Source organism: Mastigoproctus giganteus, chromosome 5 (genome assembly GCF_048544385.1).
Source record: "Mastigoproctus giganteus isolate SK-2022 chromosome 5, ASM4854438v1, whole genome shotgun sequence".
Classification (NCBI taxonomy): domain Eukaryota; kingdom Metazoa; phylum Arthropoda; class Arachnida; order Uropygi; family Thelyphonidae; genus Mastigoproctus; species Mastigoproctus giganteus.
In genome coordinates this window covers 143,948,057-143,970,868 of record NC_143579.1, presented here as the reverse complement: position 1 = coordinate 143,970,868, position 22,812 = coordinate 143,948,057, and the positions used below count along the sequence as shown (strand labels likewise).

General features: G+C 36.9%; 1 protein-coding gene across 1 annotated transcript in view; it reads right to left on the bottom strand.

Annotated features, from left to right (window-relative positions):
- The window catches only part of LOC150085746 (ribonuclease H2 subunit A), a 343,664-nt gene that overhangs the window by 99,777 nt on the left and 221,075 nt on the right, over positions 1 to 22,812 (bottom strand). Inside the window, exon 6 of the mRNA XM_090374677.1 lies at positions 2,451 to 2,538. Coding sequence (XP_090230803.1) covers positions 2,451 to 2,538 — 88 coding nt within the window. The remainder of the gene's footprint in view (positions 1 to 2,450; positions 2,539 to 22,812) is intronic.

Here is a 22,812-nt window from a genome sequence, read left to right as displayed (position 1 = left end):
CCTAGGTATCTCAGTGCCCTTATTTGAGATATACCTTGCCACGGTTGAACATCAGACCCTTCAACCTTTTCCAGCAAATATTAAACTTTACATCCGGTATGCAGAAGACATTCTAATAATCAGAGACCAAAACACCATAAACGATCTTTTTACCAGTTCTAATTCAGTACACCCAAGATTAATATACAACTTAGAACTAGAAACTAATAACGCAATCAATTTTCTTAATTTAACCATACATAAACAAAATAACAAGCTTAAGACGAAAATCTACAGGGAAAAACCAACACAGGCCAATACCTACATTTTCTCTTACATCACGCTAGTGTAAAGAAATCAGTTCTTTACAACCAAGTTTTTCATGCCTTCAAGTACTGCCAACCACAGGATGATCTATCTTTCGAGCTAAAATATCTCACTGAAAAATTTACAGTCAGAAAATATCCCATCAAACTAATTCAACAAATTATTTCAACTGTTAAAAGTAAGATTAGTAGTTAAGTGTTTCTAAACCCAGTTATAAAAAATCCAACCCATCCAACATTTGCGTTGTTCTCCCTTACCACTGCCAAATCGCTAGACGTAATTGTCTCATCTTCACTAACACTGATATCTCTATAATTTTTTCTACCTATAATAAGTTAGGAGCCCCTTTTAATAAATATAAAGAAACTCGCATTTACGACACTGAAAACATCAATAACATAGTTTATTAAATCAAATGTCAACCCAACTGTAACACATGCTACGTCGGAAGCACTACTAATAAATTTGGATCATCTGCTATCGCAAACACGTGCCTACTACCACGTTCATAGATTTTGGAAACAGCAAGAAAATACTGAACTGTCTCAACATGTACCCACTCGTAACTACAACCCCTCAGTTGAACCCGCAACAACCATCGTCAAATTAAATTCAAATTATAAACTCCTACACGAAACCCTCGTAATAGAATGGTATCGTCTCAACATTAATCTTGACGTCTTAAACACAAAACTTCCGGTTACCTTGTCTACCATTTGGAATCTCATGCGAAATTAAATTACCACATGTCCAGCACAATATATCGGGTACTTAAGATCTACAGCAACCCTTTCAATTTCTTTTTATCGCCAACTGAAAATAAACCATCGAAAGTCCATCGTTCTTGACTATTGGCCTTTATCCTTTTATAATTTTAATTTCAGACAACTAGAGCATGATATGGTGCACCCCTCCTCCTCTAGGCTAAGTTTTTCAATTACCCTTTTTAAACCACGCTTCCTTATCGTGATTTTGAAACATCGTTTTTAGTTTAACCAATGATTTCTCACACCACTGTTTTATGATTCATATAGCCACAGCAGATTATTGAAGTGAGTGCCGTCTTTTTATTAAGCTTTGACTAATTGCATATTTCTTGTCATGAACTTCGGCATCTTAAGCTTTTGCTAACTCTTTTATGGATATTTATCAAAGATATTGATGAAAGCATATCAGGCTTAATGTACAAGTTTGCAGATGATACAAAGTTTGGCAGTGTGGTTAATGACAGGAATAACAGTATGTTACTTCAACAGGATCTAGAAAAGTTAGGTAAATGGGCTGAGAAATAGTAATTGAAGTTTAACATTGACAGATACAAAGTACTGCATATTCGTAGCAGCAACCCCAGAGTAACATACCAACTATACTCAGGATAGTGAAAAAGACCTGGGGAGATAATTGTGCAGTCGGATTTGAATCTGAGCAATGCAGACAGGCTACCAAGACAGCTCATGCAATTTTTTCAATGACATACAAGAATTTTGCTAGCAGGGATAAGGTACCATTGTATAAGGCAATTGTCAGGCCACATTTTGACTACTGCATACAGATCTGGAGGCCTCCTTTTAGGAAGGATACAGAGCTGGTGGAACATGGATATCATCATTCTTCTCTTTCTTGGTGATTCCCTTCTACTTCTGACTGACTTTCTCTCTCTCTCTCTCTCTCTCTCTCTCAGGGTAACTTGGAAAAATTTTTTTTTTTTTAGCTGGTGCAGCATAAGCCTCAGGCTTCCTTGCACTACATGGCTAGTAATAATGATAATGAATGTACAGAGAAGGGCAATGAGACTGGTAGGGAGAAACAAACTAGTGCACTTATCAAGAAACACTTCAGTTCTACAAATTACAGTGCCTAGAGACTAGGCATCTGCAAGATGATCTGATTGAGGTGTTTGATGCTTGAATGCATTGAGCAAAAGGAAAAATCCCATCAGCAGATGGGATTCTTAAGAAGAGTCTTGTTTTTCGGGTTTTTTTTTTTTTTTTTTTTTTTTGGCTGATGTATGAGCTTGTTTTCTTGAATCATTTGCCACTACTAATGATAATGTTAATAATCATGAAGATCAAAAACTGATAATAAAAAATATTAAGAATACTTTAATTTCCATTCATTTCATTTACATAAAAATCAGTTCTCACCATTTGGATACCCTGAACCATATTCCTCTCTTGCAGTGCTCTGTCCTTCAATAAGTTTCCATGACTTCAGTACAAGATCTCTAGCTACCTAGATGGAGAACATAGATTTAAATGCCTTGAAATCATGGCAGATTCAATTAAATGCCAAAAATAAATATGAAATTATTTTAATTTTAAATGATTTACAATAGACAGTAAGAGCTTAGTGTATGCCGCAATACTGCTAAGTATCATGTCTTGGTAATTATGCCAACATAATTGATGTTCGTGTTGACATTTTATCTGAATTTTGGTAAACTATTCTCAGGACATACATAAATAGAGTTACAATATGTCCCAGTCCGAATGGGACAATCCCATATTTTGACTAACAAAATGGGATACTGTCCCCAGTATCCCATTTTGTTAGTCAAAATTACAACACAAATTTCAGATTCAGCTAGTTAACACTAAAAAAAAAAAAACCAACCCTAAATCAAGCTATCAACATTTGTCTGCTGGACCATGATTTTCGATGATATTAACTCCAAAGCCACCTCTTTCTGAAGCAGTTGATTATTACACTTGATGCAATACTGTCCTAAGAAAAAACAAGATTATGGATAGTATCCAAGACATTCCAATTAGCTGCAGATTGTTCCTTCTCCACCATTCTTTGTTGGAGATCAATACCTTATCAGACAGGTTCTATATGCTCCCTTGTTTATAAATAATGCCTTGCTCCAGTGGCTGCATAAAACTGGTGGTAAAAAACTGGGGGGGGGGGGGCAAACTGCAGCCATAATAATAATAATAAAAATAATAATAATAATAATTATCACCCACTGCAGGATGGAGGCCTCCTCAACAATTCATGTTCAGGAAAATGGACCATAATCTGCCATGCTGGTCCAGTGTGGGTTGGCAGATTGACCATATTTAGCAGCCATGGGCTTGATCCCTGATCTACTCAAAGAGCATGTGCTACTACACTTCCACTCCTGACCACTCGGCTACAGATGGTAATGGAAGGTTAAAAGCAACAGCCATATATTTGTCAACTTAAGTGTCTCGGCAGAATGTGCTGCACAACAATCTAGAATCCTCAAAATGTTCCTTTTTTCTGAAGCCATTCTTCTGTCCACTTTTGATAACCAAGACTAAAAAATTTTGACCATAAGCCAAGCACTTCTATTGGCCATATAATCACAGGGAAGTTGCTTAACTTCTTTAAAACATCTTGGCTTGGAAACTTACCAATCACCAGTGGGCATAGTTTTGTACTGCCATTTGAATTGCAGCATAACAGAACAGCGAGTCTTTGTTTACTTAATTTTCACCATGACAAGGCTCTTCTTGAACAGCAAAACCTGTCTCATCAAGATTAAAAATATCCTTTGCCTCATATTTTTCAAGAATGGATCATACAGAACACAACCAGTCTGTAGCCTTTTCTTTATCAACAAATCCAGACTTACCACAAACATTTTGTGAAACCAAGTTCTTCCTATCTTTAAATCTTTGGAGCGAGCCACCGATGCATTTGAAGTTGCAAATTCTATGTTGCTGAGCCAGATAATTTGCCTTTTCTTGCAAAATCGGACCTGATATTGATGCATGCATTTGTTGGTACCACTCGAAATGCTTTGTTTCAAGCTCCTTGTGTTTTGAATCAGGAATTTGTTTCCTGTTTTTTTATCACTGCTAGAGTGTCACGCAGTTCTTCAAGTTTTTTTTCAGTTTTTCAGTATTGTAGATGAAGTAGGTAAAGGGATGTTGTATTCCTTTACCTGTTTTGCTAAGTTCAATCCTATCAGCATCTGGTATAATTTTCAATTTAATTTCCAGGCTCAAATCTGTCAGTTTACGTTTTGTAACCATAACACCACTAGATGAGAGTTAATACAAACAAACTAAATTAATTTAAAGACAAGTTCCAAAAGAGACATCAGCTCAGAAAAATAGCACAAAAAATAGATTACAGGCAGTTCTCGCTTCATGAGTTTTCGCTTTACGGGTTCTTTTTTTTCAAGTATCAAAGTATCAACAATATTGAAAATATGAACGTTAATTGCAATAAATGAATGTTAAACATTCATAATACCGCATTTCAAACCACGCTCGTAGCTGTACGATACAGTGTACCACTGCTTTACGATATTAATTTGTTCCAGAGACACCATCATATTGTGAAAATATTGTAATGTGAACCCAATAACACATTAATTATTTATTTATTTTTATTATTATTATTATTTTTTTTTGGTAATTCGTTCCAAGACCTCGGAAGTTGAAATTTTTGCTATATGTATAACTAAGCTATTTATCTTTCTAAAAGGACATTTTTATAATGGAGCGCTACCCTTTCATCGATATCATATGTTCCGTTATAAGAATTAATTTTGAATGGTTTGTTGATATTATTCTAAAGCACGTTTCTGAAGGTCACGACCATAAAACAATCTGCACTTTCCGTGTTATTGGGCTTTTCTGTTAGTGCATCTAATTATAAACGGGTAGTAAACTAGATCTCCTTGCATTTTTTTTAAGCTTCATAAACCATTTACTCTGCATGTAGCATGTATCATGTTAGTTGCAATTTGTGCATGCCATTAATTTTGTTAATTGGCAAGGTAATAAAAAGTGTAAATTGTTAAACAATCATAAAGCACCTCATGACTCACACAACATACCGCAGTTACCACACTGATGTTACAAAGATTGGTCATGATTCTCTTCTCATTTTTGCTGTCTTTCCTTATTTGAAAATTATCCCCCTTTTCTATACATTTTTTTTTTTTTTGATAGTTGTTGGCGCATCGGCTTCTGTGGCCATAATGCACCTCCCAAGGTTTTTGCAGTACTTTGATCCAATCCCGAGGCGGGATTCGAACCCGCGACCTTTGGGTTGCCAGGCAGGCACTTTACCCACCTGGCTAGCCCGGTCGGCCTTTTCTATACAGTATGCCAAAATGAAGTAATACCACGGAGAGTGATGTTAAAAGAAAGAAACAGAGAAGAGGAATAATGTTGGAAGCAAAATATGATATCATAAGCAAGAATACGGCCGGAATGACTGTTAAAAATCTTTGTGCGAAATATTACCTAAGCTCTTCAACTGTGTGTACAATTCTAAAGGATAAAGAAAAATATTTGAAGGAAGTTAAAAATGTGTAATCCATGCAGTCTACATGGTTACGTACTAAAGAAGTTGACAGCATTATTCCTCAAATTGAGAAACTTTTAATTACATGGATAAGTGATCAAACATAACGATTGAATATGCCTGTTACCTACGCTACTATTCATGCAAAAGCTTCATCCATTTTTGAAATGCTTAAAGACAAAAAAGGGAGGTAACTGTGAAGAAACTTTCACTGCAAGTAGTGGATGGTTTGAGCGTTAAAGGAATTGTGAAAGCTACACTTCCAGTCATATGGAAATCCAATAAGAAAGCTTGGATTACTGCTTCACTATTCCAAGATTGGTTTTCGCATCACTTTGTGCCTGAAGTAAAACAATATTGTGAACATAAAAATATTCCTTTTCGGGTGATTCTAATTTTAGATAATGCACCTGGCCACCCACCATTTCTGCAGCATCACCACCCTAATGCTAAAATAATTTTTTTCCCACCAAATACAATGCCCTTTTGCAGCCAATGGACCAGGGCGTTATTTCAACCTTTAAAGCACATTTATCTTTGGGAGACATTTGATATGCTAATTAATGAAATGGATAAGGAGGGAGATCCAACCCTTAAATAATTTTGGAAAGACTTCCATATTTTAGATGCAGTTAAAATAATACAACGATCCTGAGACAAAATTACAGAGAAGAACACGAAGGGTGTTTGAAATAAACTGTCCTCAGTTTAATTCACAATTTTGAAGGATTTCAAGAATCCTTCAATTCCAAGATATCGTAAAAAATGAAACAGAAGCCGTCATTACTATTGCTAACCAATTGAAGTTTGACATTTCTACAACTGATGTCACTGATCTGTTTCAAGCACACAATGGAGAGCTCAGAAATGAAGACCTCTTCGAAATGTAAAAATGTGAAGAAGCTGATGAAGATTTAACAGCTGAAACTCGTTTGTTCCTTCACGCTCAAGGGGTTAGATTTCAACACATAGAAAAAGCAACTGAGATCTTCGAGTCACAAGATTCAAATTTGGAGCGTACTATAAAAGTTTCTACAGATTTAAAAAATGCTTATGCATGCTATTGGGAAATTTATGAAGTAAAGAGACCATCTTGGAAACAAATGCCTCTCAATGCATTTCTGAAGAAGACGACTCCTGCTTCCAACGAGTGCCAAGACAACAATGAGTGATCAACAAGTGTGCATTTAGTAGATGATGATGAAGAACACTTGTAAGTCATAAATAATTTCTTTATTACTATAATTTGCTTGATTTTACAGGCAATGTTTTCATTTCTTAGGATAAATCAATCATTGTTTACGCATAAACTAATTTAATTGTTGAGAACATAACCACTGTTTTTAACATCACGTATATGGGAAATAATTCCCGCTTTACGAGCGCACACTCGGAACGAATTAATTCATAAATTCGAGAACTACCTGTACAGTATACTGTAGCAGACAATTCTTTGAATTGGCGTAACAACTGCAACTGACCGTGTAGAGTGAGGGAGTGTATGTAAACAATTTAGAAAAACTGCTTTTATTCTTTTGTTAATTTAACATGATATTTTGCAGAATGCACTTATGGTGTAGCTACTATAAACTGGTTTTGTTTATTCAAAAATAATTTCTAACAAGTCAGTGCAATCCTTCGAGAAGCAGGGAACCGGGTGGCCAGAGGCAATAATCGGACAGCTGTGCTAAGATTTGTATTAAACATACAAAATAACAATATTTATATCTCACGGGGTTAAAACGAACATATTTATATAGAAAAGCCTATCCTTTTGCATTTGAATGGTATGTACTTGATACCTTGTGTAACATGGATTTTGCCGACCGGGCTAGCCGAGTGGGTAAAGTACCTGCCCGGCAACCCAAAGGTCGCGGGTTCGATTCCCGCCTCGGGCTTGGATCAAAGTACTGCAAAAACCTTGGGAGGTGCAATATGGCCACAGAAGCCGATGCGCCAACAACTACCAAATCAAAAAAAAAAAAAAAAAAAAAAACATGGATTTTGCTACAATGTGATTTGTCTTGTCTTCCTTCACAGATTAGGCGATCCGCCTGTTCCAATCTCAAAGAGGTCTGCCCATCCTTTCTTCGGTCTTCATCTGTCTCTTTTTTCTTTTGCCCTATATGTATAAGCTAATTTAGGGAATCTATTATCTTCCATTCTTTCTGCATGTTCTTTCCATCTTTGTCTATATTCTATAATTTTTTCATTAATTGAGTAAATCTTTAATTCCTTTCTAATATTTACGTTTGGTATTTTATCTAATTTTGTATATCCTTTAACATATCTTAAAAATTTCATTTCTAAAGCTTGTATTCTATTAATGTCTCTTTGTTTCAGTATCCATGTTTCAGAACCGTAAAGAAGTGTTGGTATTGCCATTACTTTGTAAAATTTCAATTGTGTTTCTTACCTTGTTTTCTTATCCAGAGTTCTTTTTATTGTTCCACATATATTTTGAAATTTCATATGTGATATAACATATGATCGACATCATATGTTATATCGCATCCTAGATATTTAAAATGTTTTACTTGTTCTAATATTTTATTGTCTATAACTATTTTTGGTCTCACCGTATTTTTCCCTTTAAGAGCCATTGTTCTAGTTTTCATTGTTGATATTTTAACTTTATATTCTTCTGTTATTTGGTTTAATTTAAATACTGCTCTTTGTAAATTATCTTCACTATCTTGAATAATTACTTGATCATCTGCGAGTAACAGTGTATTAATCGTATTTTTTGTATTTATATATGAGTAGCACAGCTCTGATTCATACTATCTAATTTTTGTATTTAAATATATCCCTGTATTAATTTCCTCTTTCCATTTACATATCATATCCTCGATATATAAGTTAAACAATGCTGGTGACAAGCTACATCCCTGTCTAACTCTTTGATTTATTATACTTTCTTCTGTTAATTTATTACCTGTATCTATTACTATTTTTGTTCCTTAATATAAACTCCATATTATTTTTGTAAGATGCTTTGAGTATCCTTTATTACTCAGTATGCCCCATAGTTTTCGTCTGTTTACTCAATCAAATGCTTTTTTATAATCTATAAATGCTAAATGCATTTCTAAATTAAACTCTTTTCATTTTTCTATTATTTGTTTTAATACAAATATATTATCTTTATTTTCTGAATCCTGCCTGTTCTTCTATTAATATTTCTTCTGAGATAATTTTAATTCTATTATTTATTATTTTGCTATACATTTTATATACTGTATTTAATATGCTAATCCCTCTATAATTCTTTGTATCATTTCTATTTCCTTTTTTAAATAGTGAAATAATTTTTTCCAATCTTCCATTCCTCTGGTATTTTATATTGTTCCCAACATTTATTAAATAAATTTAGTATCCTATCTTTTAAAAAATTTCCTCCATACTTGATCAGTTCTGCATTTATACCATCTATTCCCACTGCTTTCCTATTTTTTGTAGCTTTCTTAATGTAAATTATAAATCACAATGTGATTTATAATTTTAAAAGATTTATAATTTTAAAACAAAAACAAACTGGTTTATGATTTTAAAACAAATCTGAATGTCAAAATCAGTTGTCGGCCGTGACTGCTATGTTGCTGCATGCAGCAACATTCCTGCAAGCAGTTCACACTTCAATGTTGTATTAGCGTAGTTGAGGATAGTTGTGCTTGCTCGTTATCATCTCAGTTGCTTGTGGTTGTACTGACTCTATCTCGCGGTTTGCATTATGAAAAACTGCATAATTACTGTATTATATTAATAATACAGTAATTATGAGTGAAAAAGGAATGGCCAACAAGATAGTGCATCAAACAAACATAAATGGTTAACATTAGAACAAAAACTTGAAATTATAAAGAGTCGTGAAGATGGTGCATCATTTGCTAAAATAGCACATGATAAAGGAATGAACGAGTTGTCGGTTAGAACTGGAATTAAAAACAAAACAAAAATTATAGAACATGGAATAGCCACTTCATAATATATGACAAAAGTGACTTTTAAACAGAGGACTTCTACTATGGATCATATAGAACGTCTTTTAATGATTTGGATCAAAGACGGCAACCAAAATAGGATCCCTTTAAGTCAAATGATCAAGCCAAAGCAGCAAACCTATGGAAAGTGATAAAATAAAATGAAAAAGATGGAGATTGTACTACTGAATTATCTCGCAAGTCGTAAATGGTTTTATAAATTTAAAAAAAGAATGGGACTTCACAATGTTTGAACTGCACGCAAAAGTGCAAATGCAGACAATGACGCTGCTTCAAAATTCCCCAGTGAGTTAAAAGAAATTTTTGAAAAAGGCGGTTACAAGGATGAGCAAATATTCAATGTAGATGAAACGGGATTATTCTGGAAGAAAATGCCTTTGAGAACTTATTTAGAAGCAAATGAGAAGTTGCAGAAAGGATATAAACCTTCAAAAGACCAGCTGACACTTTTATTAGGAGGAAACGCATGCAGTGATTGTAAATTAAAGCCTGTTTAACAGTGTTGAAAATCCACGAGCTCTCAAGGGATATACAAAAAGCACTCTGTCTGTTATGTGACATTCAAACAAAAAAGCATGGGTAACGCATGTATTGTTTGAAGATTGGTTCACAACTTTTTTTTTTGTCCTAGATTCAAACATTATTGCCAGACTAACGACATAGATTTTAAAATTTTGCTCTTATTAGATAATGCCCCTTCTCATTCCAGTTTCATTGGTGACTTGAATGAAAACGTTAAAATTGTTTTCCTACCACCCAACACAACATCATTATTGCAAACCAATGGACCAAGGAGTCATTGCTGCATTTAAGACCTATTATTTGAGATGTACCTTTTCTCAAGCTATAAGGGCTATGACAGGAAATGGTGCAATAACCTTGACAGAATTTCAGAAGAATTACAGTATCAAAAATGCTATTGAAAATATTGGTGACTCATGGCTTGAAGTAACGGCAAGAAATATGCGGGCTGTATGGCACCGTGTTTTACCACACTGTGCTAAAGATTCTACAGATTTGAAACGCAAATTAATAACATTTCCGAAAATGTCACTCACCTTGGAAATGATCTTGGATTTCAGAATTTAGATGCTACAGATATATGCCAATACGTGGAATCGCATTCACAAGAGCGTGATGATGAAACTCTTCTGAAAATTGAGGACCAGCGAGCATACGAAGATGAAGAAGAAAAAAAATGATGAAGATGTCGAACAAAGCTCTAGAGTTTGACATGCTATAGAAAATGCAGTTCGCTGTTATAGAGGCATGCATAATGGGAAACAGAAGAAAAAGTGTGTACAAACTTCATTGTTGAACACTTTTTTCCAAAACAATAAAAAATTGTGGCGAAGGTTAACACCACACGAGAAGCACGCAAAAGTTCAATAAATTTACCGGTAAAAGTACTTTGCCGTAATGGCATTTGTATTGTTGCTTGCTTAGTAAATATACAGTGGGTGTTATCGGCCAGGAGTATAAATTGAATTCCATGGGAGCTTAACCCCTCCCGAAGTGGAGGGATAACCTGACCTTTTTTCTTTAGAATCACTGGTGGCCTAGTGGATAATTGTTTATTAAGAAAAAAAAGGTAAAGGAAGCCCACACAAGAAGCATGGCAAACTTCAAAAAAGTTTACCGGTGAAACTACGTTATGAACATTTTTTACGATGCCAGAACTTCAGATATGACTCTGTTTGTGATTCAATTGGTTAATTCAATTAGTGACTCTAAAGAAAAAAAGGTCAGGTTACCCCCCCCTCAACTTCGGGTGGGTTTCAAGCTCCCATGGGATTTAACTTCTACTCCAGACCGATAACACCCACCACCTGTTTACAGAACAAGCAACAATACAAATGCCATTACGGCAAAGTACTTTTACCGGTAAATTTCATCGAACTTTTGTGTGCTTCTCGTGTGGGCTTTTTCTACCTTAGCTAAAATTGTTTCTGGCTTTCAGTAATAAACATTTCTAGAAATATGTTTTTAATTTTTTAGTACCAAATAATAAATAATTGATCGCCGGTAAGGCATTACCAGTGTAATGTAGATGCAAAATAATCTAAACGAGTATTTTGCATCTACATTCACGCATGAGGAGTTATTCAGGAAGGAGAATGATGTAGGTAAAGTAAACATTGGCAGTGAGCTGGATGATTTTGTAATAACTGAGAGGAAAGTGGAGGAGAGATTGTTGAGGATAAACATAAAAAAGGCACCTGGGGTGGATGGGATCTATCCAGTTATATTAAAGGAGGCAGCAAAGGAAATATGCAAACCCCTAGCAATAATTATGAGAGCTTCTTTGGACTCAGGGGAGGTACCCATAGACTGGAGATGTGCAAATGTAACCCCAATTCACAAAGGAGGATCAAAGGCTGACACAAGTAATTATAGACCTGTTAGTTTAACTTCTGTTCCAGGTAAATTAATGGAGGCACTGGTTAAAGAAGCACTGCAGGATCATCTAGACAAGAATTCAGTTATAGCTCAGACGCAGCATGGTTTTGTTAAGGGCAGGTCTTGCCTGACCAATTTGATTGGATACTATGATGTAGTCACAAAAGAACTGGATGCAGGGAATAACTTTGATATTATATATTTGGATCTTAGAAAGGCTTTTGATACTGTTGCACATGGAAGACTGCTGCACAAATTGGAGCAATGTGGCATTGGAGGCAAATTGCTGGTATGGATAAGGGGATGGTTGAGTGGCAGAAGACAGAGAGTGGTAATCAATGGACACTGCTCAACGTGGACTAATGTTATTAGTGGAGTTCCTCAAGGTTCAGTGTTGGGTCCGTTGTTGTTTTCGGTGTTTATGAATGATATTGATGATGGGATATCAAGTTTAATGTCCAAGTTTGCAGATGATACAAAGGTTGGCAGGGTCGTTAAGGACAATACTGACGCTATGCTGCTGCAACAGGATCTGGAAAGGTTGAACAGATGGGCTGAGAGGTGGCAAATGAGGTTTAACATCGACAAATGTAAAGTGCTGCATATGGGAAACAGTAACCCCAGAGCAACGTATCAACTCTGCGGTACTACACTGACAGTGGTGGAGAATGAAAAGGACCTGGGGGTAATTGTGCAGGCAGATATGAAGTTCTCTGAGCAGTGCAGACGAGCTGCAAGAGTAGCTCATGGTGTCTTGTCAATGATATACAGGAATTTTTCTAGAAGGGATAAGGAGGTGATTATTCCCTTGTATAAGGCAATGGTAAGGCCACATCTTGAGTACTGTATACAGGTCTGGAGGCCTCATTTCAAGAAGGATGTAGAGCTGCTGGAACGGGTACAGAGAAGGGCAACAAGATTAGTAAATGGAACAAAGGGTTGCTCTTACGAAGAAAGGCTTAAGTTTTGCAAATTACAGAGTTTGGAGACTAGGCACCGGCGAGGTGATCTGATAGAGGTGTATAAGGCTTTGAATGGTTTGAGCATGCTCAATGCCAATGGGATTCTTCATCTTTCTCAGAATAATCACCTCAGAGGGCATAAATTCAAATTGAGGAAGGACGGATGTCGGATAGATGTGCGGAAATTTGCCTTTGGCCAGCGGGTGGTTGGTTGGTGGAACCGACTTCCATCACTTGTTGTTGAAGTTGATAGCCTAAACAAATTTAAAGCTCAACTGGACAGGTATTTCGAACGAACGGAGGGGTGAAATGGGAGTGGTTTTTTTTTTTTTTTTTGGCTGATGCTGAATAAGCTTGCTTTCTTGCATCATATGCCTCTGCTAATGCTAATGCTAATGCTAATTAAAGGCCAGCAAGGTGTACATTTGGCAAAATAAAAAAACAAACAAAACAAAACAAAAACAATAATCCATTGCATGTAATAATGTACTGATTAGCGCAGTACTTCCTTTGAACCAATTAAGCACGTTATACAAGGTATTACAGTACTTCATATAAATGAGTACTTTGTATAAATTGAGTTTGTATTAACAAGATTTTATTGCATATAAGAAATCATACATACTTCCTACATATATAAGAAATCAGACACAGTTGAATTACATTAAAAAAAAAAAAAATTGCTACTTCACATTCTGAGTAGATGTAACAAAGTGAGTAACAATTACTTTGTGTACAGGTTTTGGTCTTTTTTCAGTAACCTAGCATACCTTGACACTATCATGACTTTAACTCGAAAGTATTTAAGCATTTAAGTCAGGATGCGGAAGGTGGAGGAGCTAAAATTACTCCAAAATACAATACTGTACATATTTAATTCTGGTTAAGTTTTCATTCTATATTTGAACTGCTTCATTTATTTTAAATAAAGCTGTGATAGAATGCATCAAACCATTTTGTCTCCTCATTAGGATCTCTTTAGATTCAGGAGTGATTTACTTGGAGTGGAGATTTGCTAATGTACTATCAAATCTTCAAGTTAGAGATATGAACCACCTTTATGGATTGCTAATGTATTGTCGATCCACAAAGGTGGTTCAAATAATGATGTTGACAACTAGAAACGAGTCAGTTTGACTTAAGTAGTAGAGAAAATCAAGAAAGCAATGATTACAATGATCATTGCTTCCGGTCAATTTGAGAAAATAGTTTTCTCAAGAGGAACACAGTACAATCTCATAAAAAGAAAATACTGTTTAACTGGATAAACTATTATGACAGTGTTACTCAAAAGTTGGTTGCAAGAAATAATTCTAGCATTATTTATTTGGACTTGAGCAATCCATTTGATTCATTTCTGCACAACAGAATGCTATAAAAGCCAGAGCATATAAAAATCCCAAGTAAGATCGTTAGATGGATAACTGGGTTGCTATACAAATGATTACTCTGAAAAACAGACTAAAGACATGGGGATCAGAAGTCAGGAGGGGGGGATATCAGAAGGCTTCCACAGGCGTAGTGCAGATTGCTCCTGTTACTGATTTTTTAATTGAGGCTGACAAAGTGATACAACACATAATCAAAATCTGCAGACTTTGATCACAAGAGTGATTAGTGACCACATTAAGCAGCACTCCATCAGAAATTCTTATGCTTTATGGATGGTCATATAAAACATAGTTGCCTTTAGAGCAACTTTTTAAATGTAGCAAAATGCAATGTCACACACTTAAGAAATAACAACCCTAAAACAACTTACGGACGAGGTGAATTAAAAACAGCAGAGGAAGAAAGGGATGGGGGACAGGATGTGCAGGAAAACACGAAATTTGTCTTTGCACAGGAAACATGCCTGGTAAGATCAGCACAATGTGTGCCCATATGAGAAGAGACTCGAAATATGTTATCTATAGTGGGCATCTTACTGAGGTGTATAAGATTGTGAGAGGGGACAAACAAAACAAATTAAGGTAAAATTTCCATAACACTAAGTGATACTAGAACAAAATGATATACATTAAAACTGGAGGTAAAAAAATTACAGAATGGATTATAAATTTTCATTTCATCAGCACGTTTTTATGAGTACTTAAGGCCAATAACTTGGAGAAATTCAAAAGCCTGCAAGAAAAGCCCTCAAGAGTAAGAGACCGGCAGAATTGCTTAACAAGTACAGGTCACTGTTGAAAAAAAGCCGTGAAATAGGGTTGAATTTGAAAGTGTCTGCAATTCTGCCCAGACACGATAGGAGGGAGTATATGATGAGAGCCTTGTCAATCAATTCGGCCCTGGAAAGATTGTGCAAGGCTCAAGGGGTAGAATTTTTTTCAGCCTGGACAATACTTGTTAACAGGAGAGATTGCTTCTACAGGGATGGGATACACTTAAACAGAAAGGGTGCAAGAATATTTGCTGATGCTATCGACGCAGTGTTGGGGGGGGGTCGGAAAACTGCTACCTTGGGGGAGACAAAGACGAAGAGATTAACAGTAGCCACTGGCAGAGGTGAAAGAGATTCTTGTACTGCTTCTATTGGAATGAGCAGAAGCCTGAAAAACAAGATGCAGGATATTTCAGAGACTGCTGGTAGTCATTGCGGTACAAGTAAACACATGGGCTGTGTTAGGGTAGCTAAGAATAGAAATAGGTGCATGTATAGTTGCGTGTACACCAATGCTAGGAGTCTAGTAAATAAATTTGATGAATTTGAGGTATTGCTCAAAACATCAAAGGCAGACATTGTTGGGATATCAGAGACGTGGTGTCACATAGATATAAGGAATGCAGAACTGGAATTTGGGGAGTACAACGTCAACAGAAAGGATAGACTGGATAGGAAGGGAGGAGGGGTTATGCTATTAGTTAAGAAATACATAAAATCCAAGGAAGTGAAGCCAGTGGACATCCTGGACAGTGCAGTGTCGAGTCAGTTTGGTGTGACATAAGCATTGGGAGATCAAAATTGAGAGTAGGAGTGTGCTATAGGCCTAATGACTCTGATGAGTACATTAAGAAACTGTACAGGGAAATAGATTGGGCCAGTAAATCAGAGAGTCTTATAATGGGAGATTTTAATTTCCCAGATATTGACTGGAATTTGGGGGCTGGTCACTCACACACTAGCAAGGCTTTTGTGGATTTATTGGATGATTGTTTTCTCCTTCATCATGTTCGGGAGGCAACTAGGGGGAGGAATACTCTTGATTTGATTATCAGCAGTGATTCTTCATGCATTAAGAATCTGCAGATAAATGAACCACTAGGTGGCAGTGATCACAGTGTGCTGAAGTGGAATTTACTCAAAGAGGTAAATTACCACCATAGGGGTAAAGGGAAGGGTTATTGCTTTCGTAAAGGCGACTACGATGGACTGAGACAGTATTTAAATTCTATACAGTGGGACCAACTGATGATGTTACCAACAGCAAATGCAAAATGGGAAGCATTCAAAGAACTTATCTTGGAAGCTACTAGGCTTTACATACCAACTAAGAAATATTGTTCAAGGTTTAGGCCTAAATGGATGTCAGATGAACTGATGAGGCATATGGCAGAGAAGAAACATACACGGGATACATACAAATTAACACATGACACAGAAGCCTATGATAGATACAAGTTGATCTGTAACCAAGTTACAAAGGAGGTTAGGCAGGCGAAGGCAGATTACGAGAAATCTTTGGCAAGGGATGCAAAGAAAAACAGCAAAGAGTTCTTTACTTATGTAAACTCTAGAAGGAAGGGGATGAATCAGATTGGTCCACTTGATATCGATGGGTCAACTGTTGATGATCCTGCTCAGGTAGCTAACAAACTAAATGAATATTTTGCATCGACATTCACACATGAGGAGTTATTTAGTGAGGGGAAAGCCAGAGGTGTATTCAACTCTAGCAGTAAGCTAGAGAATCTTGTAATAACTGAGAGTAAAGTGGAGGAGAAATTGTTGAAGATAAACACAAGAAAGGCACTCGGGGTGGATGGGACCTATCCAGTTATATTAAAGGAGGCAGCAGAGGAAGTAAGCAAACCCTTAGCCATAATTATGAGAGCGTCCTTGGAGGCAGGGGAGGTATCCACAGACTGGAGATGTGGAAATGTGACCCCGATTCACAAAGGAGGATTAAAGGCTGACACAAGTAATTATAGACATGTGAGTTTAACTTCTGTTCCAGGAAAATTAATGGAGGCACTAGTTAAAGAAGCACTGCAGGATCATTTAGACAAGACTTCAGTTATAGCTCGGACACAGCATGGTTTTGTTAAGGGGAAGTCTTGCCTGACCAATTTGATTGGATACTATGATGCAGTCACAAAGGAACTGGATGCAGGGAATAACTTTGATATTATATACTTGGATCTTAGAAAGGCTTTTGATACTGTTGCACATGGAAGACTGCTGAACAAATTGGAGCAGTGTGGCATTGGAGGAAAATTGCTGCTATGGATAAAGGGGTGGTTGAGGGGGAGAAGACAGAGTAGTAATCAATGGACACTGCTCATTGTGGACTAATGTTATTAGTGGAGTCCCTCAGGGTTGGGTTCATTGTTGTTTTCTGTATTTATAAATGATATTGATGATGGTATATCAAGCTTAATGTCGAAGTTTGCAGAAGGTTGTCGAAGGTTGGCACGGTTGTCAAGGACACTACTGACACTATGCTACTGCAACAGGATCTGGAAAGGTTGAGCAGATGGGCTGAGGGGTGGCAAATGAAGTTTCACATTGACAAATGTAAAGTACTGCACATGGGAAACAGCAAACCCAGAGCAACGTATCAACTCTGTGGTACTACACTGACAGTGGAAGAGAATGAAAGGGACCTGGGGGTGGTTGTGCAGGCAGATATGAAGTTTTCTGAGCAGTGCAGACAGGCTGCAAGTGTAGCTCATGGTGTATTGTTGATGATATATAGGAATTTTTCTAGCAGGGATAAGGAGGTGATTATTCCCTTGTATAAGGCAATGGCCAGACCGCACCTAGAGTACTGTATACAGATCTGGAGGCCTCATTTCAAGAAGGATGTAGAGCTGCTGGAACGAGTACAGAGAAGGGCAACAAGAGTAGTGAATGGAAAAAAGGAGTGCGCTTACGAAGAAAGGCTTAAGTTTTGCAAATTACAGTGTCTGGAGACTAGGCACCAGCGAGGTGATCTGATAGAGGTGTATAAAGCCTTGAATGGTTTGAGCATGCTCAATACTGATGGGATTCTTCCTCTCGCTCAGAATAATCACCTGAGAGGGCATAAATTCAAATTGAGGAAAGACAGATGTAGGATAGATGTGTGAAAATTTGCCTTGAGCCAGTGGGTAGTTGGTTGGTGGAACAGACTTCCATGCCTTGTTGTGGAAGTTGATAGCCTAAATAAATTTAAGGCTCAGCTGGACAGGTATTTCAAACGAACGGAGGGGTGAAGTGGAAGTGGTTTTTTTTTTTTTTTGTTTGTTTGGCTGATGGTGCATAAGCTTGCTTTCTTGAATCAAATGCCTCTACTAATGCTAATGCTAACTTAGCCTGTTTTCAAACATAACAATAACAACTTTCCTCTGGAAAAATGTTGTTACTTTCCCCTTAATGTAATTTTATAACTACTTTTTCTAAACATTTCTCTTTTCCAGAGTTTGCTCCATCAGGATTATCATATATGACACTAGATTTTATCTTTTTTAGTTTTCTTACTTTCCAATGTTTCTAAACTGTTTCTTTAAATTAACAGCATTAGGAAATAAACTGAAAGTATCCTCCTATATCTCTGAAAGAAAAGTTTACGCTTATTCACTTTAATAGAATCTGCATTTAGTATTATTAGAGACATATGATGCAAGAAAGCAAGCTTATACAGCATTAGACAAAACAAAAAAAAAAAAAACTTCTCATTTCTGCCATCCAATTTGTTTCAAAAGTTTGCCCATTTCTTCCTTAAATTTAAGCTATCAACTTCCAAGATGACAGATGGAAGTTTGTTCCAACAATCAACTACCCGCTCGCTAAAGGCAAATTTCCACACATCTATTCTACCACTGTCTTTCCTCAATTTGAGTTTATGCCCCCTCAGATTCATAATCTGAGCAAGAGGAAGAATCCCATCAGCACTGAGCCTGCTGAATCCATTCAAAGCCTTATACACCTTAATCATATCACCTTGCAGGTGCCTAGTCTCCAGACACTGCAACTTGCAAAACTTAAGACTATCATCATAAGAGCACCCCTTTGTTCCCCTACTCTTGTTGCCCTCTACTTCCATCCTGAAATGAGGCCTCCAGACCTGTACTAGCCTGACCATTGAGTTATACAAGGGGATAATCACCTCCTTATCCCCTGCTAGCAAAATTCCTGTATATCAATGACAAGACCCAATGACCTACTCTGGCAGCATGTCTGCACTACTCAGAAAACTTCATAACTGACTGCGCAATTACCCCCAGGTCTTTTTCATTCTCCACTACTCTGAATGTAGTACCACACAGCTGCTACATTTCTCTACGGTTACTGCTTCCCATATGCAGTACTTTGAATTTGTCAATGTTAAACTTCAGTTGCTACTTCTCAGCCCATCTGCAGAATTTTTCTAGATCCTGTTGCAGTAGCATACTGTCATTAACAACCCTACTAACCTTTGTATCATCTGCAAAATTCGACATTAAGCCTGATATATCTTCATCAATATCGCTGATAAATACAGAAAACAACAATGGGTTTAACAACAAACCCTGTGAGACTGCACTAATAACACTGGTCAACACCAAAAATGTTTCTGGCTTAAAAATAGTCAATTCTTAATTTTAGCATAATAAAATGCACACCATAGAACCCATTATGGAGGCGACGACCAGCTCAAGAACAGTGTTCGCGAAGCCTTCCAGAGCAAAAGTTTGGTTTGGTTTTTTTATGCCGCAAAAAAAACTTTTTTTTTTTTTTTTTTTGATTTGGTAGTTGTTGGCACATCGGCTTCTGTGGCCATATTGCACCTCCCAAGGTTTTTACAGTACTTTGATCCAAGCCCGAGGCGGGAATCGAACCCGCGACCTTTGGGTTGCCGGGCAGGTACTTTACCCACTCGGCTAGCCCGGTCGGCGCAAAAAAAAAAAAAAAAACTATGGTTATAATGCGGCACATCACCCGGAGCAAGAGTAAGGACTTTTACAGAATTGGAATACAGCGTCTGACTCAGAGATGTCGGAAGTGCATAGAAAATGCACTTGACATTTGAAAATGACAATGGTGACTTTGGGGAAAAATAAGTGTGTTTATTGATGACTGAGAATTAATTTATGTAAAATGCATAGTTGCAAGAATTAAATTTTCTGAGTTGTTTTTGTTGTTGTGGAATTTAACGACACATAGGCTGCTAGGGCCATATTGTGTCTTTCTGATGGTGAATATGAAATTCAGCTTTTCATTAATATAACTATATTTCATGATATACTCCTATACGATTTAGGAAAGTAAATAGTTCTTTATTAGGATCATCTCCAAGAATCAGCAATAAATTTATTGATGATTGTGTATTAGTGGGGGACAGTCCACTAACAAATGGCGAATGGTCAGTTGTACTTGACATGATGTACATTGAGGAGGGCTGTCATTGGTTAATAGATAGAGGTGAGTGAGGTGCATATGTACAATCCTTAGAGTTCCTAAAATTGTTTCTTCTCGCCTGCTTTTCCAGAAGCTGGAGAGCCATAGCTTTGGTTCTGGTTTTATTTGGTAATGTTTGTTTCCTGGATAACCTCTCCAGATTATTGACCAGCTATTGTTACATGCTTTACGGATGATGGGTTTGAAATCGGTATAGGGAAATTGACAATTCTCTAAAATAGAAGTATCTGGTTGTTTGGCTGCAAGATCTGCTTTTTCATTTCCTGCTATCCCAGAATGCCCTGGGATCCAGCAGAATGTCACAGTTTGCTTTGATTCATTACACACAACTATTACAGGGTGAGAGGAGTTGATATTAGTATTTATGGCTGAGATAGAACTAAGTGGGTCATTGTATATTAAAGCATACGGAATTAGACGTTCAATAATGTGACCCAGAGCTAAGTTTATAGCATAGAGATCAGCAGTGAAGATACTGCATTCTACTGGCAATGAGACAGAAGTGCTGAATGATGGGAAGATTGCTGCAGCACCTACTTGGGGTCTCAGTTTTTGATCCATCTGTATAGATTTCACATGCGTTTAAATTAGAAAGAGTGTAAGTTGCATGTAACTGTGCAATATTGGAAGGAGACAGGGTGTTCTTTCCCCACTGTTGAAAGTAGTCATCATATATTGCACAGATATTTGTCCAGGGTGGATCTGGTGGTGCCGTGTCCTGAAATATATTACCGATTTCTATATTCCATGACTGAGCCAGTTCCTTAAATCTAAGAGGAGCGAGTCAGTTTTCGTTAGGTTTACTGTCGTAAAATGACTAGCATTCAGTATTGTACAGACATCTTCAACAAGGGTGAGAGGGGAAGACTGCGGATTTTTGTGGCATACATCAGAAGTAATGTTTTTCTGTGAAGATATAAGGGAGGTTCATGGGCTTCGATGTAAAAGCTCTACCAGGGAGGTTCTGTATGCCCCTAGAGCAACTCTCAAAGCACTGTGCTGGATGGTGTTTAATCGTTCTAAAGTACTTTTCCTCGCAGAATCATATACTGGAGAGCCATAGTCCAAGTGAGACCTGATGAGAGCTCTATAAAGATGGATGAGTGTGTGACAATGTGTATCATCCATGACATGGATGACACACATCGGAAGATGTTTAATTTCTTCAAGCAGATGGTTTGAAGACAGGCCACATGTGCTCGAAAGTTCAGTTTCCTGTCTAGTATCATGCCAAGGAAACAGACAGTGTGAACAAGAGGAATTAGCACATTATTTATCTTTAGTTCTGGATCAAGATGAAGTGAACGAAGTTTGCAGAAATGAGTGGTAGTGGATTTCTGTTCAGCGAGATGATATCCGTTGCGTACGGTCCAGGATTGAATTCTCATTAAAGCAATTTGTAGCTGTCTTTCGATAGTATTCATGCTTTGCAACTGGCAGGAAATGGTGAGATCATCAGCATACATGTATACTTCAATCGTTTTTGGAAGTTCTTCCAAAATATTGTTGACCCTAATCACAAATAGGGTTGGACTCAATATAGAACCCTGTGGGACACCCTCTTCTTGAATGTGAGATGTTGACAGCATGTTTTTATATCGGACTTGAAATGTACGCAATTTTAAAAAGTTCTATTCTTCAGTTTCAGTATCATTTGTCTTTCTGTGTTACTGCTCATGGCTGCTGATTTAAGTCCTTTGTTTTCCCTTAATGCTTGTTCTACTTTTCTTGTGTTAAATCTTCTTATGTCCTCTCTGAGTCTCTTTCTAATGGCTTTGCATAAGTATACTCAATTTTCACCTTGTCAGTGTTTATCTTGCTCTTCATTTGTCGCCTTCGGTTCATCATAACAAGTGTTTCTTGACTAATTTTTTCTTCCTTGGATTTCTATTTCCCTATAGGTTTCTTGAGCTTTATCACTTTCAGAAAGTTGTAATATTTCTCGTCGATATCTTGGTCCTGAGCAGTCTGCAGAAGCTCAAACTTGTTCTTAAGTTCCAGTACATACTGCTTTTTCTCCTCTTCTGTTATCTCAAACACCTTTGTATTATTTACTTGAGTCAGTTTTTTCCTTTCCTTTCCTACATCTATATCAAGTGTACATCTTACCATTCTGTGATCACTTCCAACATTTACCTTATTCAGGATGGTAACATCATTCACAATATATCTTCTGTTAATGAGGATGAAGTCGATTTCATTAGTAGTTAATCCATTTGGACTCTTCCATGTCCACTTTCTGTTCACC